The sequence below is a fragment of the Pollachius pollachius genome (genome assembly GCF_949987615.1).
Source record: "Pollachius pollachius genome assembly, chromosome: 14".
NCBI lineage: Eukaryota > Metazoa > Chordata > Actinopteri > Gadiformes > Gadidae > Pollachius > Pollachius pollachius.
Window position 1 is genome coordinate 10338208 of NC_136947.1, and position 23919 is coordinate 10362126.

The window sequence follows — 23919 nt, forward strand, 5'->3', positions numbered from 1 at the left end:
ATTTAAAGACATCATTAAATCCAATAACTCTCAACCACGTGTTATAACAGTACTGTAAAAATAACTGTCCTTCAATATCACATTGTATCCGTTGTTTTGATTTTGTAAGAACAGCATTATTTTGTAAATGTGTATGTGTGATGCTAATACGTAGCTCCACCGCTACATTCTGAATGTTGCTAATACATAGCTCCACTGCTACATTCTGGAGGTTGCTAATACGTAGCTCCACTGCTACATTCTGGAGGTTGCTAATATGTAGCTCCACCACTACATTCTGAGGGATGTTAATACGTAGCTCCACTGCTACATTTTGAAGGTTGCTAATACGTAGCTCCATTGCTACATTCTGAAGGTTGCTAGTACGTAGCTCCAGCACTACATTCTGAGGGTTGCTAATATGTAGCTCCGGCGCTACATTCTGGAGGTTGCTAATAGGTAGCTCCGGCGCTACACTCTGGAGGTTGCAAATATGTAGCTCCACCGCTACATTCTGGAGGTTGCTAATACGTAGCTCCGCCACTACATTCTGAGGTTGCTAATACGTAGCTCCAACGCTACATTCCGAGGATGCTAATACATAGCTCCGCCGCTACATTCTGGAGTTTGCTAATACATAGCTCCACCGCTACATTCTGAGGTTGCTAATACGTAGCTCCACTAATACATTCTGGAGGTTGCTAATACGTAGCTCGGGCGCTACATTCTGGAGGTTGCAAATACGTAGCTCCACAGCTACATTCTGAGGTTGCTAATATGTAGCTCCGCCGCTACATTCTGAGGTTGCTAATATGTAGCTCCACCGCTACATTCTGAGGTTGCTAATACGTAGCTCCGCCGCTACATTCTGAGGTTGCTAATACGTAGCTCCGCCGCTACATTCTGAGGTTGCTAATACGTAGCTCCGCCGCTACATTCTGAGGTTGCTAATATGTAGCTCCACTGCTACATTCTGGAGGCTCATGGTAGGTTTTGCTTTATTGTGTCTTCTGTGTTTTTATCATTTGTGGAAATAGAAGGTCCTCCATCTCTCCCTCCCTCTCCTCCCTCGCACCCCCCCCCCCACTCAATCTCCCGCCCCCTCTCTCTCTCTTTCTCTCTCTCTTTCTCTCAAGGTCTCCCCCTCCCCCTGGGGTGTGAGGGAGTTTGTCTACCTCTTCTGATGGTGTCATCAAGTTGTCCTGTGAGACCCCCAGAGACCCTTGCTGTGATATAAAACAGCTAGAGCAATAACCTCTAGAAACACACACACACACACACACACACACACACACACACACACACACACACACACACACACACACACACACACACACACACACACAGGCACACAAAACAAACACATGCACACGTTTGCACACACACACAGAAATACATATGTATGCCTGTGTGTGTGTGTGTGTGTGTGTGTGTGTGTGTGTGTGTGTGTGTGTGTGTGTGTGTGTGTGTGCATACGTGTGCATTAGTGTGTGTGTCTGGAGGGGGAGAGGAGAAGAGAGGAGAGGAGAGTTGGGGAGGAGAGAGGAGAGTGGAAAGAGGAGAAAAGGAGAGAGGAGAGATGGGGAGAGGAGAGGAGAGGAGAGGAGAGAAGAGGACAGCGAGGAGAGAACTATATCCCATTTCACTATACAGCATCTAGTCAGTGTGGACCTCTCCTCAGTGGAGCCGCTCAGCGACTGACCCTGGGTTTCCTGACCAACGTTCTATAAACCAGCAAAGCACAGTTAAACAATAAGGAGGTATTGTTGACGCTGTATGTACACACACACACACTGATGGAGACAGGAGGCAGCAGGACAGACAGATGATTGGGGCCGATGTTTACAGCGGGAGCTCAGATCGCTTCCTCCTCTCTCCACGCCAAAACCAAACCGGGAGTCTGAATGGCAACACAGAAGCAGAGAGCTTGTTCTGACATGGATCTCACTGGAGGTTTATAAGGCCACACACACACACTCTAACAAATGAACATTCAGACAAACATGCACACACACACACCAGCCGCCACCACACATAATCACAGGCTGTGTTTGTGAGGGTGGAGGGAAAACACACACACATGGTTACCATTCTTGTGTAGGAGAGCCATACGTGCACCCACACACACACACACACACAAACCCACACACAAGCACGAGGACTCGTGCATGAGCAGACATGCCTGCCCAGATACACACTGACATACAATCAACACACATGGTCAGAAAGACTCTGCCCTAGCAGCCCACACATACACACACACACACACACACACACACACACACACTACTGCATGTAGTAAAATGTAAGAAAAATCCCAACTGCTTGAATTGAATGCAACCTAATCGTTTGTACTTTAGTAGTTTTTTCTCTTTTCATTGTCTTTCTGTGCTTTTGTGTGTCCATTTTTTCCATAAGTTTCTATTCCTTTCTATTTTCACACAGACCCAGCTATACTGAGATGAACAACTTTAATATAAACAACTTGGATAATTAAGATTGATAACACTAATCTATAAACTCTCTTTGTCTCTGTGTCTCTGTCTCTGTCTCTCCCTCTCTCTGTCTCTCTCTCTCTGTCTCTGTCTCTCTCTCTCTCTCTGTCTCTCTCTCTCTCTGTCTCTGTATCTCTCTCTCTCTCTGTCTCTCTCTCTCTCTGTCTCTGTATCTCTCTCTCTCTCTGTATCTCACTCTCTCTGTATCTCTCTCTCTCTGGTTTCTGTCCAGAGTTTTTCTGGAATGCTACCATCCTCTCCTCATGGGAATCCCACAGACAGGATGTGGAATTCACTTCCTGTTCCCGGAGGATTCCCCTCGGAGGGTCCGGGCAGGATGCCATCTCCCAGGGTTACGATGGGAACGCGGGGTCAGTATTATGGGATGGCGGTGGAGGCTAGGAAGGCGGGCCTCGGGGGACACGGCCGTCCTCGGCCCCCCAGCTGCCTTGGAGGTTCAGAGCCGCGGGCGCCATCTTGATCCACTTTATTCTGGTCTTAAGATAAACAAAGGCTCCAGGCCCTTGTTGACTCTAGCGCTGCGCGTTGTCTTTATTTATAGTTTGTGGAGGACGGACATACAGGAAGGGTCAGCAGCATGTGTGAGGATTACTACGGCAGCATGTGGCTCAGGAGGTAGAGCGGGTCGGCCGGTAACCGGAAGGTTGCTTGTTCGATCCCCGGCCCCTCCTTGCTAGGGATCGAACAAGCAACCATCCGGTTACCGAGTGTCGAGGTGTCCAATGAGCAAGCCGCCTCACCCTGACTGCTCCTGACGAGCTGACTGTCGCCTTGTGTGGCTCACTCCGCCATGGGTGAATGTTAGGCAATTTTGTAAAGTGCTTTGAGTGGCCACTGGTTAGGACAGCGCTGTATAAATGCAGTCCATTTACGGACCACGTCTGTTTGGGCTGGTTTGGACCATCATGATACTGTTGTATTTGTAGTAACTGCTATTAAGTTACTACAAATACAAATACAGAGCTTTTCAGACATCAGCTGGTTCAGAGGGTGTTTGACGGGCAGGCCTATAATACTGTGTTAGGTCTAGTGCGCAGTAAATACTACAGCCCTTTGTTTTAGTGCAAGTCTCTCAACCATTTAAGTGACGACTTGTGTGTCGCTGGTGTCCACAAAACACCACAGTTCACTTCCTGTCTGACCCCCAGACACTTCATGTTGTGTGTGTGTGTGTGCGCACATGTTAACGCGTGTGTGTACAAGTGTCTATGCATGTGTGTGTACGTGTGTGTGTGTGTGTGTGTGTGCTTGTGAAGGATATCCTTACTACTTCTACGTCGGCCGGTGCATCCGCCCCCCCCACCATTCCCTCCCCCTCACCCCCACAATGGGAACAGCAGACCAGCTAACAGGAAGTAGCATCAAGCTACTTCCTGTCAGGACGTAAATGGCCTCATGTAACCCGACCAAATAAAGGCATGCCCTGCTCCCAAACCATTATCTCAGAGACACACAGCCCGGAGTGTTAACTTAGCATTGCTATGTCCTGTTTGACTCGACCAGGAAGTCTCTAATTAGCCCCGATGATGTCACTGTGGCTATCCAAACACTGAACCCATTCCATCGCCGCCTTGAGGAGTCCAGTGTTTACACCCTTCTGTTCTCTGGGGAAACTAGCTTACTTTTAATTATTTTAATATTTGATATTCATTCATTCATCAGTCGGTTGATTCCCTGAGGGACTCCGAATGAAGACATGTTTGCTGTTTTTATGGCAGGAAAGATTCCAACACGCTGGCTGTGTCGTCATGTTGTCGTGGTTACTCTTCTGTTCTCTTCCTCATTCTTTCTCCTAAATTTCAATCTCTTGTGATGATGTCATACACCAATCGGCAGCTGTGATTGGCTACGGGGAACCCGGGTCAAGAAAGTGGATGGATGGACGGAGGGACGGACAGATGGGATTGATGGACGGAGGGATGACTCTCGATGGAGCTGGACGACCGGGGATGGATGGACGTGTGCCCAGACGGACGGACAGATGGAGGGATAGGACTTCATCTCCAGAGATGTTCTTCCTCCTCCTCCTCCTCCTGTATTCTTCCACTCAGCAGACAGAGCTGATGCTATTCAACCACTCTACCCGTCATCACACACACTCTCCAGCTATCTCCTCCACCGCCTCCTTCTCTTCCTCCTCCTCCTCTTCACTCTGTGCTCCTGGTCTTGTCTCCTCCTCTTCCTCCTCCTCCTCCTCCTCTTCCTCCTCTTCACCATGTGTCAAGCTGGTGACCAAGTGTGGCGGTGAGGGTCTGAGAGGAGCTGGGGAGAGAGGAGCAGGGGAGAGAGGAGCAGGGGAGAGAGGAGCAGGGGAGAGAGGAGCTGGGGGAGAGAGGAGAGAGGGGAGAGAGGAGAGAGGGGAGAGAGGAGCTGGGGGAGAGAGGAGCTGGGGGAGAGAGGAGAGAGGAAGAGAGGAGAGAGGGGAGAGAGGAGCTGGGGGAGAGAGGAGCGGGGGAGAGAGGAGAGAGGGGAGAGAGGAGCTGGGGGAGAGAGGAGCGGGGGAGAGAGGAGAGAGGGAGAGAGGAGAGAGGGGAGAGAGGAGCTGGGGGAGAGAGGAGAGAGGGAGAGAGGAGCAGGGGAGAGAGGAGAGGGGAGAGAGGAGCAGGGGAGAGAGGAGCGGGGGAGAGAGGAGCGGGGGAGAGAGGAGAGAGGGAGAGAGGAGAGGGGAGAGAGGAGCAGGGGAGAGAGGAGCGGGGGAGAGAGGAGAGAGGGGAGAGAGGAGCTGGGGGAGAGAGGAGCTGGGGGAGAGAGGAGAGAGGGGAGAGAGGAGAGAGGGGAGAGAGGAGCGGGGGAGAGAGGAGCTGGGGGAGAGAGGAGCGGGGGAGAGAGGAGCGAGGGAGAGAGGAGCAGGGGAGAGAGGAGAGAGGGGAGAGAGGAAAGAGGGGAGAGAGGAGAGAGGGGAGAGAGGAGCGGGGGAGAGAGGAGAGAGGGGAGAGAGGAGAGAGGGAGAGAGGAGAGACGGGAGAGAGGAGAGAGGGGAGAGAGGAAAGAGGGGAGAGAGGAGAGAGGGAGAGAGGAGCTGGGGGAGAGAGGAGAGAGGGGAGAGAGGAGAGAGGGAGAGAGGAGAGAGGGAGAGAGGAGAGAGGGGAGAGAGGAGCTGGGGGAGAGAGGAGAGAGGGGAGAGAGGAGAGAGGGAGAAAGGAGAGAGGGGAGAGAGGAAAGAGGGGAGAGAGGAGAGAGGGAGAGAGGAGAGAGGGGAGAGAGGAGAGAGGGGAGAGAGGAAAGAGGGGAGAGAGGAGAGAGGGAGAGAGGAGCTGGGGGAGAGAGGAGAGAGGGGAGAGAGGAGAGAGGGAGAGAGGAGAGAGGGGAGAGAGGAAAGAGGGGAGAGAGGAGAGAGGGAGAGAGGAGAGAGGGGAGAGAGGAGCGGGGGAGAGAGGAGAGAGGGAGAGAGGAGAGAGGGGAGAGAGGAGCTGGGGGAGAGAGGAGAGAGGGGAGAGAGGAGAGAGGGAGAGGGGGAGACCAAATGGAAGCTGTCTGGGAAGAGTCTGCTCCACCAAGCGAGTGACAGGCTGCTTTGTTATGACACAGCGCTCGCTCTCTCTAGGAGAGGAGCGAGACAGACAGACAGACAGACAGACAGACAGACAGGGGGGCATCTTGTTAGTATTTGCTGACTGTAGAGATAAGATGGCATTCCCTGCATCATGTATGATGTATGATGTATGGTAATCAGAACATAACGCACACCTGCATCAGGTAAACCACATCACAATTTAATTTAAGCAGCAGGGAAATGGCAGTTATACGACAACCATCGGATTGCATGATGGATATCATGATTCTACAAGAATTTAACTTCAAGCTCACGCACACGTTCACACACACGCACACGCATGCACACGCACAAACAGATATACACATACACACACACACATACGCATATACAAGCACACAAACACACATGCACAGGTGCAAGCGCACAAACGAATACACGTGTGCACACACACACACGCTAGCTGCCCATGCATATGCAGTGTTTACAGGAAGTGTGTGTGCGTCACGCTCTGTGACCATGTAGGGGCCGATGCGGGTCGAGATATCCAAACATATATCATCCATACATTAAACATACATCATTAATAACTCAGACATACACAACATTATAAACACATCAAACATGCAGCATACATTCAGACACAATGTAGTGTGAGGAAATATGAGGATTTCATGCATACACAATTTGCTGTATGAATATATATACGTATATACAGTATATATATATATATATATATACATATATGTTTATTCATATATACTGTTTATACCCCTGTATATACTTGCTGAATAAGAAATGATAAAAATAATTTATGCTATAATAGTAATAATGATGCTACATTAATAGCTAAATAACTCAATACTTTATAATTATTTGTCATCACCAGCCTGTTCTCAATGTGTAGTGGATGTGTAGCTGGTGTAGTGGATGTGTAGCTAGTGTAGTGGATGTGTAGTGGATGTGTAGCTGGTGTAGTGGATGTGTAGCTGGTGTAGTGGATGTGTAGCTGGTGTAGTGGATGTGTAGCTGGTGTAGTGGATGTGTAGCTGGTGTAGTGGATGTGTAGCTGGTGTAGTGGATGTGTAGTGGGTGTGCAGTGGAAGTGTATTGGGTGTGTAGTGAATGTTTAATGGTGGATGTTAAATGGGTGTGTTGTGGATGTGTAGCCGTGGATGTGTAGTGGGTGTGTAGTGGATGTGTTGTTGGTGTATAGTGGATTTGTAGTGGGTGTGTAGTGTTTGTGTATTGGATGTGTAGTGAGTTTGTAGTGGATGTTTAGTGTGTGTAGATGTGTAGTGTGTGTAGTGGGTGTGTAGTGTGTGTGTATTGGATGTGTAGTGAATTTGTAGTGGGTGTGTAGTGGATGTTTAGTGTGTGTAGAAGTGTACTGAATTTGTAGTGGGTGTGTAGTGGATGTTTAGTGTGTGTAGATGTGTAGTGTGTGTAGTGGGTGTGTAATGGGTGTGTAGTGGGTCCTAGTGGTTGTGCAATGTGTGTGTAGTGGATGTTTAGTGGGTGTGTAGTGTACGTGTAGTGTGTGTAGCGGTTTGGTAGTGGGTGTGTAGTAGATGTGTAGTGGGTGTGTACTGGATTTGTACTAGATGTGTACTGGATATGTACTGGGTGTAACGGCTGTGGAATGTTTCATGTCTGCTGGGGATTGGTCTTGCCTTATATGGGCGTTGAGTCGTACAGCAGGGCTAAGGAACTGTGACTCCTGCAGTGTTTTTGTGAGTGTGTCACTATGTATCACTGTGTGTGTGTGTGTGTGTGAGTTTGTGCATGCATGCCTGTTGTGTGTGCGCGCATGTGTGTGTGTGTGTGTGTGTGTGAGTGCATGCATGGATGCCTGTTTGTGTGTGTGTGTGTGTGTGTATGTGTGCGTGCATGCATGTCTGTTTGTGTGAGTGTGTGTGTGAAGAGGGGGTGTGGCAAGGTTTAGACAGTAATACAGGCCTTGTCTTGTCATGCTTACACAAACCCATCCTTAAGTATCCTCAACTTAACCTGCTCAGTTTGAACATACCATAGTAATACCCACGCTTTGAGCTGACAGGCTGCGATGTTATGATGCACAACACTTTACACCGGCCACCTGTGTACTGTTGTACTGTTTACTATAATTACTACTGGAACTATGAAGTTATTCAGCTGTCAAGTTCATTGAATTTCATCGAATTGACATTCAGTTAATTCCAATCCATGACGTTAAGGAGCAGGTAGGGGTGTCCGCAAGTGTGTGCATGTGTGCGTGCATGCGTGTGTGTGTGCGAGTGCGTGCGTGTGTGTGTGTGTGCGAGTGTGTGCCTGCGTGTGTGTGCGTGCCTGACGTGAATAACCCCAGATGTTCCGGAGGGTTCCCGCGGTGCCAGATGAGGTCACGGTGTCTCAGTGCGGGCCGCGTGATGAGCAGCTCCTGCAGCGTGTGGATCTGATCCATGCTGACAGGAAGTGGTCGTCGCCACGCCAACGTCAACACCCTCTGGTTGAGAGGAGGCCGGGAGGGCCTTCAGACGCTGGGAGGGGAGTGACGTGAGAGGGAGGGAGACACTCAGAGAGACAACACAGAGAGCCCTGAGCAGGGGGGACTCCACGAGGTGTTCATGTTGTTTGTCCTTTGCAAAAGTTATGACAGACGGAAGATTATTAATGTTGACAATTTTTGACTGTGGTGTGGAAGACAATTCCCCATGACAATCAGATACTGAGAACGATGTAGATCAAGGAGAAAAACAGTTTTACTAGAGAGTAACGCTAAGCTGGGCTATGCTATTTGACCCCGCTGAGGACGTCAATGCTGAACGGACTGCAGCTAAACCGAGCTGTTCAGACCGCTTCACAATCACCTCACATTCACCCGTTCACACACCTGTTCACACCACTGTTCACCATTCACCTCGAGGACAAACAGCGTTTTCAACAACACAAGTAAAAGGACAAGTTCAGTTTTCAATTCACTCAATTAATCAAATACTAAGTAAATACATCATCATATAATTATCATAATCATATAATAGCTTTGCAATTATCAAAGATGAAAGGACTCATCCCCAAGGACTCACACCTGCTACATGACCCTCCCTCTCTCCTCCCCCCTCCTGTCTCTCTGACTGTCCTGTCTCTCTTCCCTTTCCTGTCTCTCTCCACTCTCCTGTCTCTCTCTCCCCTGTCCTGTCTCTCTCTTACTGTCTTGTCTCTCTCCAATGTCATGTCTCTCTCCACTGTCCTGTCTCTCTCTCCTCTGTCCTGTCTCTCTCTCTTCACTGTCCTGTCTCTCTCTTAACTGTCCTGTCTCTCTTTCTCTCCACTATCCTGTTTCTCACTGCACTGTCTACTCTCTCTCTTCACGAGAAAAATTTCCCATTGATATCAAAAAACGTTTTGCAAGATAAATGTTTATCCGTGTGATTCTTCCCAATGATCGAATCCAAACCCGGTCCTTCCCTCTGCCTGACGTCTGGATTCCATCTACGATCCGAACGACAACAACAAGTTTTTCTCCAGCGTAATTGGAAGCAGTTTTTGGGTTAATAAGCATAGCGCTAGCACGCCTGTTCTCAGCACCATACCACTCACATTAAGAGCTGGCTATATCTATCACTATGATCTGACGAACATCAATCCCGCCAAAATAAAGGGGGAGGGTTCGGCTCAGGAACTCTTCCCCATACAGAGTGGTGTACAGAAGATCACCGCGGCCACACAGAACACTGATTCCTCAGGACACCTCAGCCTCATACCTCGCACTAGGTTACAAATACTGTGTACTGTTTGTATTACGACGTACAGTGTTATGGTTAATACTTTTCACTCATTGTGTTTCAAATCATTCTATACAACACTGTGTACTTTTTGTGAAACTCTTACTCACCTTCCCCGTCCTCGTTCCTCTCACCTCTAATAAGGCAAAGGGAGTTGAACCAAACACTTGAACACGTGGGGAGGGGTCTCTGTCTATAGAGCTATGTGGCGGTCTCAGTCTGCTCAAGGACCCCTCGGAAGCGATCGCTGTGGAAACACACCAGATCTTGTCTGAGGTCTTCAGCCCAGCATGAGGCCAGCGTTCTGGGCGGCTCCCAGGCTCACCTGTTAACAGAGCGCCGATTAGAGCGTGGGTTCAGTGACTCCATGGGAGTGTGATGTCAGTGCTGCTGTAACCAGGTTCTGCAGAGCAGCTGGAGAGGACCCACCCCAGGAGACAGACCAGCCTCCAGATGGTCCAGATGTTCTCTGCCTGACGAACGTGGCTCTGGGGCCAGAGGGTCAGGTTCTGCTCAGATGGTTTGGGCTGACCTCGGTCCCAGTGACGTCACTGTGACCCGGGTCACAGTGACGTCACTGGGATCCGGGTCACAGTGATGTCACCGGACCGCACGCAGGTTTAAAATCAATGATGGTGAATGGACTGCATTTATACCGCGCTTTTCTAACCAAAGGCCAGTCAAAGCGCTTTACAATGTTGCCACAAATTCACCCATTCATGCACACATTCACACACCAACGGCGTAGTCAACCATGCAAGGCGACAGCCAGCTCATCGGGAGCAGTTGTATTCATGCTCAGGGACACCTCGACACTCAGCTAGAACGAGCCGGGGATCGAACTAGCAACCTTCCGGTTACCAGTCAACCAACTCTACCTCTTGAGCCACATGCCACCCTAATCACGCACAAATTGGTTGTTTTCTGAACAGACGATTTGTACTCTTCACTATTTGACCAAAACCCTGAGTTGATGTTGGTCCTTAAGGAGCAGGCACCAGGGGCATCTCTCCCGCGAGGCCGTGCCGGACATCAGAGCAGCCCTCAAGTGCAGTAACATCGGAGCACTGGAAGATGTGATGAGAGATGAAACAGAGAGACAACAAGCCCTCCTCCGGAGAGACGCTGGGAGCAGAGACTGCTGCGTATTGACACAGCATATCACACCGTGCACACTCCGCCGTGCACGCTCCTCAGCTGGTTGCTATGGATTCGCACGTCGAGTTGCATCACCGGTGTGCACGTGTCGCACTGCTGCCTTTAGAGGAAGCGGAGTGCTACCGGTCGCATGCTAGGAGACAGAGCTACCGGTCGCATGCTACACAGCAGGAGACACAGCAGAGGACCAGTGATGATGAGGCGCTTCATGAAATATGGATGAAGCCACATGAAACACACACAGCCTGGAGGTCCCCTGTCCCACAACCAGGTGTGCTGTTGATCCATTACGAGACGATTCACAATCAGCCTGCTTGTGACATCCCAGGTCCACCAGATGCATGATGGGTAATCTGACGGCAGGTGGTCCCCCAGGAGCCCGTCTGTGGGGGTCTATCTCTGCTGGGACGCAGCATGACTCCAGTCGGCCTGCTGCAGGAGATCAAGCCGGACAACAAGGTCCTTCAGCGAGGCTTCGTTGTGCCAGGGGTGGGCGGGTCGGACCACGTCTGCGATTGATCGAGGTCTGTGACTGCACGGAGAACACGATCACCTTATAGGTCACTGAGCCGATGGAAACATGGACGGCGCCACCTCAGTTCCACCATAGTTGGTGCTCGTCCTGTCTCCTGTTCCTTCGGTTCATCGGTCGACTACTGTCTCACCACCAGGAGTTGATCAGCCGTTACAAACCTTGGAGTAATATAGGGGGCCTTTAAACAGCCATGCCAGCTGACCACCCCGGCTAAGCTAGCATGACTTTTTAAAGCGGCCGTGGAGTCAGATGCCAGCTGACTGCTGCGGGTTAGCTAGCATGACTTGAATGCGGCCATGGAGTCAGAATTAAACAGTCATGCTAGCTGACTGCCGCAGCTTAGTTAGCATGACTGTTTAAGGGAGGCATAATTAAATAGTCATGCTAGCTGACCCTGCAGAGTCGAGGTAGCATGACTCGTCTCTTCCATAGGTTAGCGTGCGGCGGCTGCTGGCGTCCCGTCCGACCTCCCCGCCCCATGACGGGGCCGACGGCGGCGGGTCAGGGGCGCGCGGACAAAAGACGGAGCGTTGTGTAGCGCTCGGTGCTGCGCCGGCGGCGGCACACAATGGCGCTCTGTTCCAAATATGTTGTTTGTCACACAGTGCTGCCTTTAGCTCATCAATGCCCCCGTTGTCTCCTCCCTCACTTCAACTTTATCCCATTTCTTATGCAACTGGAGGCGAAGCGCGCTACTCACTCATATGTATGCTAACGGCTTGCTAGCATACATGAATGCTAGCGAGCCGTTAGCATACATATGTGCTACTCACACACATGTATGATAGCTGCTACTGCTACACACTAACGGCTTGCTAACAACGGCTAGCTAACGACTAGCGGCGGCTACGAAGGGAACACACATGTATGCTAACAAGCCGTTAGCTAATGTTTCTCCAGAACGGTGAGGAGACAGCTGATGACACCAGAGGCCTCCGTGATGAGAGGCCATACAAACGTCTGCAGACGGAAAATAAAGTACAGACAAACGGAAATAGTTTTGTGAAGACAAAAGGAAGTCCAGCGCAATAAAATGACGACTTACTTTATTCATGTTGTGTGTGTGTGTGTGTGTGTGTGTGAGGGCAAGCATGTATTTGTACTTTTGTGTGCATTTGGGAATCTGTGAGTGTGTTTGCACAAGTGCTTGCATTAATTTGTGTGAGTGTGTGTGTGTGTGTGTGTGTGGATGCGTGTGTGTATATTTGCTCAAGTGCATGGATTAATATGTCTGTGGATGTGCGTGTGTGCATTCGTGAGTGTGTGTGTTTGTTGTTGGTGGTATTTTGGTGGAAGCAGAAGATGCTGATCTCATAGCTGATGCAGAAGGTATTTATGAGTGGAGATCGTCCAGACAGTCGATTCCTTTCTCTACCTCATAATATACAACTTTATTCATCCGTCTGTCGCAACGGGAGGCCAGCATACTGGCAGGGGAGCTCTGTGATCACAAAAACACACGTTAGTCTCCATTTAGGAGAGAGACAGAGAGAGAGAGAGAGAGAGAGAGACAGAGAGAGAGAGAGAGAGAGAGAGAGAGAGAGAGAAAGAGAGAGAGAGAGAGCGAGAGAGAGAGGGAGAGAGAGAGAGAGCGAGAGAGAGAGAGCGAGAGAGAGAGGGAGAGAGGGAGAGAGAGAGAGACAGAGTGAGAGAGAGAGAGCGAGAGAGAGAGAGAGTGAGAAAGAGAGAGAGAGAGAAAGAGGGAGAGAGAGAGAGAGAGACAGACAGACAGACAGACAGACAGACAGACAGACAGACAGAGGTTAACTTTATTGTACAGAGTGGATCACTTGGCTGGAATTCCACCCATGCTGCAACTATAAAGACACATTCCACATACAGACGCACAAAGACCTTGTGAATAAATACAGCAAATGCAGCGCGCGTCTTAAAAGACAGCTCTATACACACAGAACAAACACGTCAATGAAGCAAAGATCTATACAAATCCCTTTAATAAAAACAGACAGACACACGCAGAAACAGAACTAGAGATGCACACACACACACACACACACACATACACACAAAGAAACAGAGACACACTCACAAACACACACACACACACACACACAAAGAGAGAGACACACACACATAGAAAGAGAGAGTGAGTCACAGACAGACGAAAACACAATAGCAGACTCCTCCGTCTATCTACTCACTCATACACACGCACGCAGGCACGCGAGCGCGCCCCCCCCCCCCCCCCCCCCCCCCCCAAACACACACACACACACACCAGCTGCACGCAGCATTCAGTCAACATATCTAGATCTATAATTAGATATCAGATAGCCCACTAAACCCTGCCAAGGTTCACCATCCACTCCATCCAGTTCTAGTTGGAGAAGCCTTATATAACTTATAGATAGCACGTTTCACAACATTTTAACAGTTATAACATGAAAACAGTCATAACGCGAGTTATGAAGTTACGGGATCATGTGGAGATCGACACGCACACATTCACAGTCTCCGTTCCATGTTATTTATACCAGCGATTTATCCTCTGAGTGCTTGTGTATTCGGCACACTCGGGTCCAGGACTCGGGCTCGGGTTCAGGACTCGGGTCCAGGACTCGGACTCGGGTTCAGGACTCGGGTACGGCCGCTGCACGCATTCTGCCTCTGCTGTTATTATGTTCGTGCGTACTTGCGCAAACTGGCCAGCAGTAACAAGCTACCCGGCTCGTCAGAAGAGCTGGAACTATGTCGGACTTCCTCGCAGTGGTACGACGGACGAGTTCCCCTCTATATAGTGCTCTAAAAATAGAGCCGGCCTCGTCCAATCACAGCGAGAGGCGCTGCACGGCGAGCGCCAATCGCGTCACACGGGATAAACCCTGACTGCACCGTGATTGGCCAGAGGCCGTGCGGTGGGCGGGCGCTACGCTCCGTTGACCCCATTGGCCGGCGTGTCGGAGCGTAGTGCGGTCACGTGGGGAGAGTGTGCGTGTAATTTTGAATCGGGGGAAGTTTACAGCGAGCTGACGGACTGGCATCGACTTCACTGTCGGCCGTCAGCGCGCGCAACGCGTGTCCTCGCTCTCTCGCTCTCTCTCTCTGCCTCACACACACACGCACACACCGAGACACACACTGTGGCACTCCGCGCGCCTCTCCACCTGAACGCGTCACAGCACGGCTCGGTCCAGTGGGCTGCGATACATGAACATCTTTGCAACGGTCGAGTTTGATTCCCGGCCGGGTTCCGCGCGGCGCGTCTCGCCCCAGGACGGACATGGACGTCATTCCGATGTGCAGCATCTTCCACGAGCTCCAGATCGTCCACGACACGGGATACTTCTCTGCGCTGCCATCGCTGGAGGAGTACTGGCAGCAGGTACGGTGCTCCCGTAGCCTCTCACGGTGACCGGGGACGGTGCTCGGTCCTCGTCCTCCCGTAGCCTCTCACGGTGACCGGGGACGGTGCTCGGTCCTCGTCCTCCCGTAGCCTCTCATGGTGACCGGGGACGGTGCTCGGTCTTCCCGTAGCCTCTCACGGTGACCGGGGACGGTGCGTCCTCGGTGCGTAAACAGGAACCCGCGCTCAGCTCGGCGCGTTTGGAGCTCGGAGCGTTTGGGGCTCTGCGCGTCTGGAGCTCAGAGCTTCTGAAGCGCACCGCCGGTTCATGTTTTCTGAAACTTGCTCCGCGCGCAGATCTCTGGTTGTTTTTTATTCTGGTCTGCAGCCGCCGCGCGTGCAGATCTCAGATAATAATTGGTTGTTTAGGTTTTAACACACTGTTGTGTTGTGTTGTGTTGTGTGTGTGTGTGTGTGTGTGTGTGTGTGTGTGTGTGTGTGTGTGTGTGTGTGTGTGTGTGTGTGTGTGTCGGGACAGAGAAACGCGACATGCTGCAGATTTCAGGAGTGAATGAGTTCCGTGCGCGAGGTCCGTGGCCGTCCCACACTACGCTCGACACGCACACACACACGCACGCGCACATTGACACACACCCCCCTCCCCAAACACATAGAATGTCAGACAGACATAACACACACACAAACACACACACACACACACTCACACACACATGCACAGACGCGCAGTCTATCGCTCTCTTGTTCAAGATCTCTCTGTATCTCTCTCGTCCGCTCTCTCTCTCTCTCTTTCCCACTCCATCTCTTTCTTTCTCTCTCTCTTTCACGGGCAAACGCGCACGCCACTGCGAGTGACAGCCCAACGCAGACACGGCCGGGAAACAGACAGAAATAGGCTACAGAGAGGGAGAGAGAGGGAGAGAGGGAGTGAGAGAGGGGGGGGGGGGTGTGTTCCAATTTGGCTGCAACTCTACAACCACTGAACAGTGGACAGAGTTTTACACGAGGGGAGAGAGGAGGAGAGGGGAGAGAAGAGAGAACAGGAGGAGGTGGAAGAATGAAAGGAGCTGGCGAGGCACCGCACGACCTCCCAGGAATTTAAACAGACCCTGTTGCTGATGAGAGACATTGTGGTGCAGACGAGGTGCAGACCTAATGGAGAGAGGGAATGCTGCGGTCTGGTCTTTAGGAGGGGTCTGGACCTCCAGCAGCGTTCTGGTCCAGCGGTCAGGACTGGTCCTCCTCCAGGGGTCTGGTCCTCCTGGTCTGGACCTCCTCCATAAGGAGGTGTTAATATGTCCTCCTCTAGTGCTGTAGCAGCGCGCTGCATGGCCGCCGCCGCTGTGTTAGCCGCTTCATTAGCCAGCATTAGCCGGACGTGTGTGACCTTTAACCCCTGATTAGGGGGGCTTTGAGGTTCTCTTCCCTGCGCAGAGGAAAACCCCTAGCTCTCCATCAGCGCTCACACACCGCAGGGTCTTCAAGGGAGCGTCAAACCCAGACACCTCGGTCTCTCTCTCTCTCTCTCTCTCTCTCTTTCTCGCTCGCTCTCTCGCTCGCTCTCCCTTTCTCTCTCTCTCTCTGTTTCTCTCTCTTGCTCCCCTCTACAGTCAGTCTCTCTCGTCTCCTTCTCCTCATCCTCTCATTTCTTCTCCACTCCTCTCTCTCTCCCCTCTTCCTCCCTCTCTCCCCCTCCCCTCCCTTGTGGTGAGTGTTATTTCTGGCGATGGCCCGTGATGCATTATTAAATCCACATTACGGTGAATAATTGATGCTTTTAAAAGATCTACAAGCACTCTCCCCCCCACTGGGACCCTCACAGTCATGCAGATTTCATCCTCACCCCAAAGTCCCCCTGCACTCTCGCCAGCACACGGGGGAGGGACATAGGGGGAGGAGAGAGAGACATAGGGAGAGAGGTAGGAGACAGAGAGAGACAGGCATAGGAAGACAGAAAGGGAGAGAGAACCCAAATGGAGAGGGAGAGGACAATTAAGTGGAGGAAGAGACAGAGAGGGAGCAGACATAGAGACATGTTTCTGTAATCAAGCCATTAACATGCAATTGAGAGAGAGAGACAGAGAGAGAGACAGGGAATTGGACAGACACACAGCCAGAGAGGACTCTCTGTGTTCCAGGTGCTCTCACAAGGCACTGAGCTTCCTGTAAAATCCACCAATCTTGGCCTCTGAGGGCAGCCTTACAGCCCCCCCCCCCCCCCCCCCCCCCTCTGCATAGGACATGATGTATTTCCTGTCTCTCCTGCAGATACTAAGAATAACCACACACACAGGAACTTCTGCATTCACAGAAAACAAAACCTCTTCTGGTTTGCTGTCGGTCACAACTCAGCGACTAACACTTCCATCCTCCTTCTCCCCCCCATCACCCTCCCCTTCTCCCTCCTCCTACCCCTCTTCCTCCTCCTCTTCCTCCCCCCCCCCTTCTCCTCCTCCTCCTTCTCCCTTCTCACTCCCCCCCCCCCCCCCCTTCTCCTCCTCCTCCTCTTCCTCCCCCAGACATGTCTGGAGCTGGAGCGCTACCTGCAGAGTGAGCCGTATGTCTCCGCCACCGACATCAAGTTCCAGGGCCAGGAGGAGCTGTGGAGCAAGCTGATGCTGGCTTACGGCGATAAGACCGCCGTCGCCGGGGACGACGACTCGGACGCCGCCGAGCCCCTCCCCCGTCGGCGCGGCGACGATGACCCGCGGCCGGAAGGCGGCAGCTTCGCGTCCGACGCCAGCAGCGACGCATCCGACTGCTCGGAGGAGCCGGCCGGGTCGCCCCTCCTGGACTCCCCCGCCCACCCCCTCGCCGGCCTGCTGCCGGGGGAGGGGCCAGAGGACGAGAGGATGGGCTCCGCCCTCATCGGCACGCCGCCCTCCTCGCCCGAGACCGTCAAGGAGGAGGCAGCGGGGGGAGGGGCCGCGGGCTGGGGCACCGCCCTGACACCCGGTGGGAAAGTACGGACAGGGGGCGGGGCCCGCGGCGCGCTGGCCAACGGGGAGGCGGGGGCTTCGCCGGACGGGAGGAGGCGTGTCCACCGCTGCCACTTCAACGGCTGCAGGAAGGTTTACACCAAGAGCTCCCACCTGAAGGCCCACCAGCGCACGCATACAGGTGAGCCTCACACAGGTGAGCCTCACACAGGTGAGCCTCACACAGGTGAGCCTCACACAGGTGAGCCTCACACAGGTGAGCCTCACACAGGTGAGCCACGCACAGGTGAGCCTCGCACAGGTGAGCCTCACACAGGTGAGCCACACACACAGGTGAGCCTCACACAGGTGAGCCTCACACACAGGTGAGCTTCACACACAGGTGAGCCTCACACACAGGTGAGCCTCACACATAGGTGAGCCTCACACAGGTGAGCCTCACACACAGGTGAGCCTCACACAACTGAACCTCACACAACTGAGCCTCACACAGGTGAGCCTCACACAGGTGAGCCTCACACACAGGTGACCTTCACACACAGGTGAGCCTCACACACAACTGAGCCTCACACAACTGAGCCTCACACAGGTGAGCCACACACACAGGTAAGCCACACAGGTGAGCCACAAAGTTGAGCCGCGCTTGAGGCTGATTGGCTGCCAAAGGCCAAAGACATGGCGCCAACGCAGTCAATACCTAGGGGCTGTGTGTGTGTGCGGGTGTGTGTGCATAAGTATCTGTGTGCATAAGAATGTGTGTGTTAGTGATTTTGTAAGTGTGTGCAGAATGTGTTTGTGTGTGTGTGTGTGCACATAAGTATGTGTTTTTATATGTAAGAATGTGCTAGAATGTGTGAGTATGTAGAAGTAGTTCAAAGAGAATGACTAACCTTCTGGAACGGGTTATGTTAATGATTTTACATCATGGTATGTTATGTTAGTTATGGTATGCTATGTAAGGTCAGTTATGTTGGGTTAGTTATTGTACCTTATGCTCTGTTACGTTTGGATATGTTAGGTTATGGTATGTTTAGTCCTGTTATGTTATGTTATTTTATTTATGTTATGGTATTATGGTTATGTTAAGTTAGTAATGTTCAGGTTATGTTAGGTCAGTTATGTTATGGTATTATGTACATTAGGTTATGCTTGGTTATGGTAAGTTGCTAGTTCTGTTATGTCAGTTAGGTTAAATTTGGTTAGGTTATGGTATTATGGTATGTTGTGTATGATGTTAATTGTATTATGGTACGCTATGTAAGTGATGTTATGTTGGCTATGTTTTTGGGATTATTGTATGTTATGTTAATTGTGTTATGTTAGTTGTGTTATGGTAATATAGTATTATGGTACTTTATGTTATGTTAGTTGTGTTTTGGTATTATAGTATGTTATGTAGGTAATGTTAGGTTACCTAATGTTAGTTATGTTATAGTATTATAGTATGTTATGTTAGTTGTGTTTTGGTATTATAGTATTATGGTATGGAGTATAGACAGGTCAGCTGGTGTCCCCGGCAGCCGCCAGTGCCCCCGCCCCCACCGTCACATACTCTGAATAGTTTGTAGGCACTGCACCCCGAAACCCACAGGAGATTACCTCACCCCGGGGGAGGGCCGGGGGAGAGGGGGGGAGGGAGGGAGGGAGACGGCAAGAGGAGGGGAGGAGGAGAGGATGTTTCCCCTACAAACAGGCTCAGATTGCACCCTGGGAAAATGAAAACATGAGTCACACCACAACTCCCAAACGTAAATACCGGGAGAGAGTTCTCTGGGAATCTGACATCTGACCCCGCCGCTGTGGAGGGGTTAACAAGCTCCAGCCCGCCGGTTGTCAGGACGACCGGCCCGCGGGCCAGCTGTGCGTCCCGTTAGCTGCATTCCGGGCATTCCGCGCTAACCGCCTTAGCGCCCGGCTAATGGCTCCCACAGCCGTCTTGAAGGGGGTCTTTATTTCCCTCTCTTACATAACACCGCGGCATGCGTAGCTCCTCGGGCTAGCAGCATAGCAACCGGTCAAATGGCCTCCCGGCGATGGTCTTGTGACCTCACCCCACCTCCTCCTCCTCCTCCTCTCCTTAGCAAACGCCTGGAAAACCTTCCCCCTCTGAAGTGTGTCAGACTCAAATAGTTGAACACGTTTTCAACGTTTGTCATCAGATTCTGCTTCTCTCTGAGTTCCCAAACACCTTCAGCCTCAAAACATTTTCTCCCTAATTACACTTTAATTACAGTTTACACACAACACTGACAGCCCAGAGTTCAAAGTTATTACATATCACTAGCTCTGCTTAGCGTTAGCGTTGGTCTGTTTATTTTTAACCGACTAGCGGCTGGGGTAGGGCGAGGTGGGGTTACCTGAGGTGAGCGTGGGCAGGAATCTTTATTTGAGGTATTAAAGTATTAAGGTCTCGTTAGCCATTATCACTCCAACATATCCACACATGTCAACGTTGTCTCAGAACTCTTGTTTGTTTATGTGCTACGTTCGCCCTCTAGCGAGGACCGGCTACCGTCAACAATGGCTCCTTCCTGGGTCTAGTGCTCAGTAGCGCTAGCCTGTAGCTTGTGTTATCTCGAGTGTTAGTTAGCCTGTGTTCACTAGCGTGTGTTTACTAACCTGTGATCACTAACCTGTGTTCACTAGCCTGTATTCACTAGGGTGTGTTAGCTAACCTGTGTCCACTAACCTGTGTTCACTAGCCTGTGTGAGCTAAACTGTGTTCACTAGCCTGTGTTCACTAGAGTAATAGCTAGAGTGTGTGTATGATTGTGAGTGTGTGTTACCGGTTGTCATTTTTGACAGCTGTTAGCTAGTGTGTGTTGGCTAGCCTGTGGCTGTGTGTGTGTGTGTGTGTTTGGGGTCTGATGATGCTTTGCATGTGTGTTGCAGGTGAGAAGCCGTACCGTTGCTCGTGGGAAGGCTGCGAGTGGCGCTTCGCCCGGAGCGACGAGCTAACGAGACACTTCAGGAAACACACCGGAGCCAAGCCCTTCAAATGCAGCCACTGCGACAGGTGAGTACACACACCTATACATACACCTGTATAGACACATAGATCTAGAACACGCACCTATACATACACCTGTATAGACACATAGATCTATATCACACACCTATAAGTATACCTGTATAGATATAGAACACATGATTCATGAGTTCAGGGGAATACACACCTATACATACACCTGGATAGACACATAGATGCATCGGTCTGTTCCTCAAACACTAAAATCGGTCTGTTCCTCAAACACTAACATCGGTCTGTTCCTCAAACACTTTGCATCAGTCTGTTCCTTAAACATAAACATCGTTCTGTTTCCCTACAGAAGAACATAAAAAAAGTCTGTCGGCCTGTTTCTCCACCACATCATAACAAATGCTAACATCGGTCTGTTTCTCCGCCCGAAAATCGTAAAGAACGCTAACATCGGTCTCAAACGCGAACATCGGTCTGTTTCTCAAAAGCTAACATCAGTCTGTTTTTCTCAAACGCTAACATCGGCCTGTTTCTCAAACGCTTATATCGGGCTGTTTTTCCACCACAATATAAGAAACGCTAGGGCAGCATAGCTCAGGAGGTTGAGCGGGTCGGCTGGTAACTGCAAGTTTGCTAGTTCGGTCTCCGGCTCCTCCTAGCTAGTGTTGAGGTGTCCCTGAGCAAGACACCTCACCCTAACTGCTCCCGACGAGCTGGCTGTCACCCCGTGTGGTTGACCCCGCCGTCGGTGTGTGAATGTGTGCATGAATAGGTGAATGTGAGGCAATATTGTAAAGCTCTTTGGATAGAAGCGCTATATAGATGCAGTGCATTTGCCAATTAATGCTAACAACACTCTGTTTCCCGCCAGGTGTTTCTCCCGCTCTGACCACCTGGCGCTGCACATGAAGAGACACATCTAAGATGGCCGCCGCTGTGAGGTGTTCCTGGATGTGTGCCCTGAGCTTTGAGGGGGAGGAGGAGGAGAGGGTCTCCGTGGAGACGTCTCCGCGTACGTTCCGGTCGGGGGAGGACAGCGGTCAGCCCATATTTGCCCCGCCCCCGGTGCCTCCGTCACCTGGCCGGGGGCCCGACGCTCTCGGACGCTCGGCATCCTGGGAGTGGACCTCTTCTTCTTCTTCGGTGGTGCTGGATGCTTTTGTTTTGAGGGCTTGAGGGGCTGGCGCGCCCCCCGGGGCCCCGCCCCCCCGCCGCGTGCATGATGACTGTGAGTGGCTGCGGCCGAAGCCTGGGCCGGCTTTATGGAGTGGCTGGAGTTTGCGTTTTTTTTTGGACTCAGACTTTGGATGAACAGCTTGGGATCAATGGAGCGCCCGGGAGGGGGATGGGCTGGACGAAGGGGGGGTCTGGACATTCGGGGGGGGCAGGACGAAGGGGGGGTCTGGATATTGAGGGGGAGGGGGGAGGGGGTGGGTTGGTCCATTGTCTGATGATGAGTGAATGCGAGCTAAAACGTTTTGTTTTGGTGTTTGGTGGCGTGGTGTGAGTCTGGACTGTGGAGGGCCGGGGGGGGGGGGCAGGGGAGAGAGGGGCGCCCCCTGCCTGCCCGGCGGTGGGACCGCAGCCCCCCGTGTCACCGCGGGGGCTGGGTCTGTTTTAGTGCAGCTATTAAATGTGCAATGTAATAACGTAGCCTGTCTCAAAAAAGTACACGCTTTGAAAAGCTCCTTCTGTCGTCCGTCGTGTGGCTCTGTCTCCGGGGAGGTAAAGAAGAGAAAAACTAAAGAAAAAGAAAAAACTGTTCACAAACACAAACGGCCTTCCGGTCGGCAAGGGGCGGGACCAAGGCCCGCAGGGGCGGGGCCAGTGGTCGGCACACAGCCCGCCCAGAGCAGCTACTCGTATAACTCGATATCGTATCATAACCTGAGGAGCCTCCGTCTGCGGATGGTCTCTGGACCAGGTTTTCGTTTGGGAAAGCCACTATCGCTATAGCAACTTGTTGTTGTTGTTTATCATTTCTTCCTTCTTTTACGACACTCATCTGTTCTCTGTGAACGCACTGTTGACCCAACTGATGCCTTATGTACGTGGCCTTGTCCTGCTACACGCACACACACACGCACACACACACATGCAGACACACACATGCACACACACACATGCACATACACACGCACACACACACGCACACACACACATGCAGACACACACATGCACACACACATGCACGCACGCACGCTAGGGCTGGGCGATTAATCTAATTTTGATCGCAATTTCGATTTTAGCGTTGAACGATCACAAAATTAACATAATCAAGTTTTTAGATTTATTTATTTTAAATGTTATGTTTTATAGAAAGGGCAGACCAGCTGGATACATATCTGTATATTATTTTAGATTGGAACATTTTCCTTTTGACCATTATGTCTATTTTTTAAGGCGAAATTTCTAAGTTTTTTTTGGGAGAGACATGCTGAATAAATACAACATGTTTTCAAACTCAAAAAAATTGTTTGAATAATGGTGATTTCAATATTGACCTAAATAATCGTGATTAAGATTTTTCCCAAAATCGAGCAGCCCTAACGCACGCACACGCAAAGATGCACACATACGCACTTGCATGCAACAAAACACACACTATCACACACATGCACACACACATGCGCACACACATGCACTTGCACACACACATTCACACGTACACTTGCGCACACACATGTATACATGCGCAAACATGCAAACAGACATGACCACGCACGTTTGCGTGCACACACATGCTCACACGCACACACAGGCACACAAACACACACTTGTAGACGCACACACACAGGTGGGGGGCTGTATTGAATAGCTTTATTCAGGTTCACCGCTGCACCTCTGACCTGACGTCTAGGACCAGTCTCTAGGATCAGTAGTACCAATAATAATCATAGAACCATTATTAAACACCCCAATAAATCAATGTATATCCGCTTTACCATGACTGCCATTCTTAAATTCTCCTGCATAGTTTGTCAGCGTTATCTCATAACATAAATGACACCAATCAAATCGAATCCAATCGAAATGCTCCTTAAAAATAAAATAAACAAACACCACGATCTGATGAGACCAAATCCCAGAGCGCTCGGAACATGAGCTGAACTTAAGTCGCGGCGTCGGACTGCCATGTAGCGGCCGCGGTATGAATGCACTTGGTGGTGACGACTTCCTGTGAAGAGGTACGACGGTGAGAAGAACGTTCTCATGACGCGCAGTACGGTTAC

General features: G+C 51.1%; 1 protein-coding gene across 1 annotated transcript; it reads left to right on the forward strand.

Moving 5' to 3' along the window:
* The first annotated feature begins 14426 nt into the window (after positions 1-14426).
* LOC307086444 (Krueppel-like factor 6) lies at positions 14427-22031 on the forward strand. Its single transcript, XM_079751660.1, has 4 exons — positions 14427-14788; positions 17287-17887; positions 20599-20722; positions 21558-22031. The coding sequence occupies exons 1-4, from the start codon at positions 14687-14689 to the stop codon at positions 21607-21609; spliced, it is 879 nt and encodes a 292-aa protein (XP_079607786.1). The 5' UTR covers positions 14427-14686; the 3' UTR covers positions 21610-22031.
* Positions 22032-23919: the final 1888 nt, after the last annotated feature.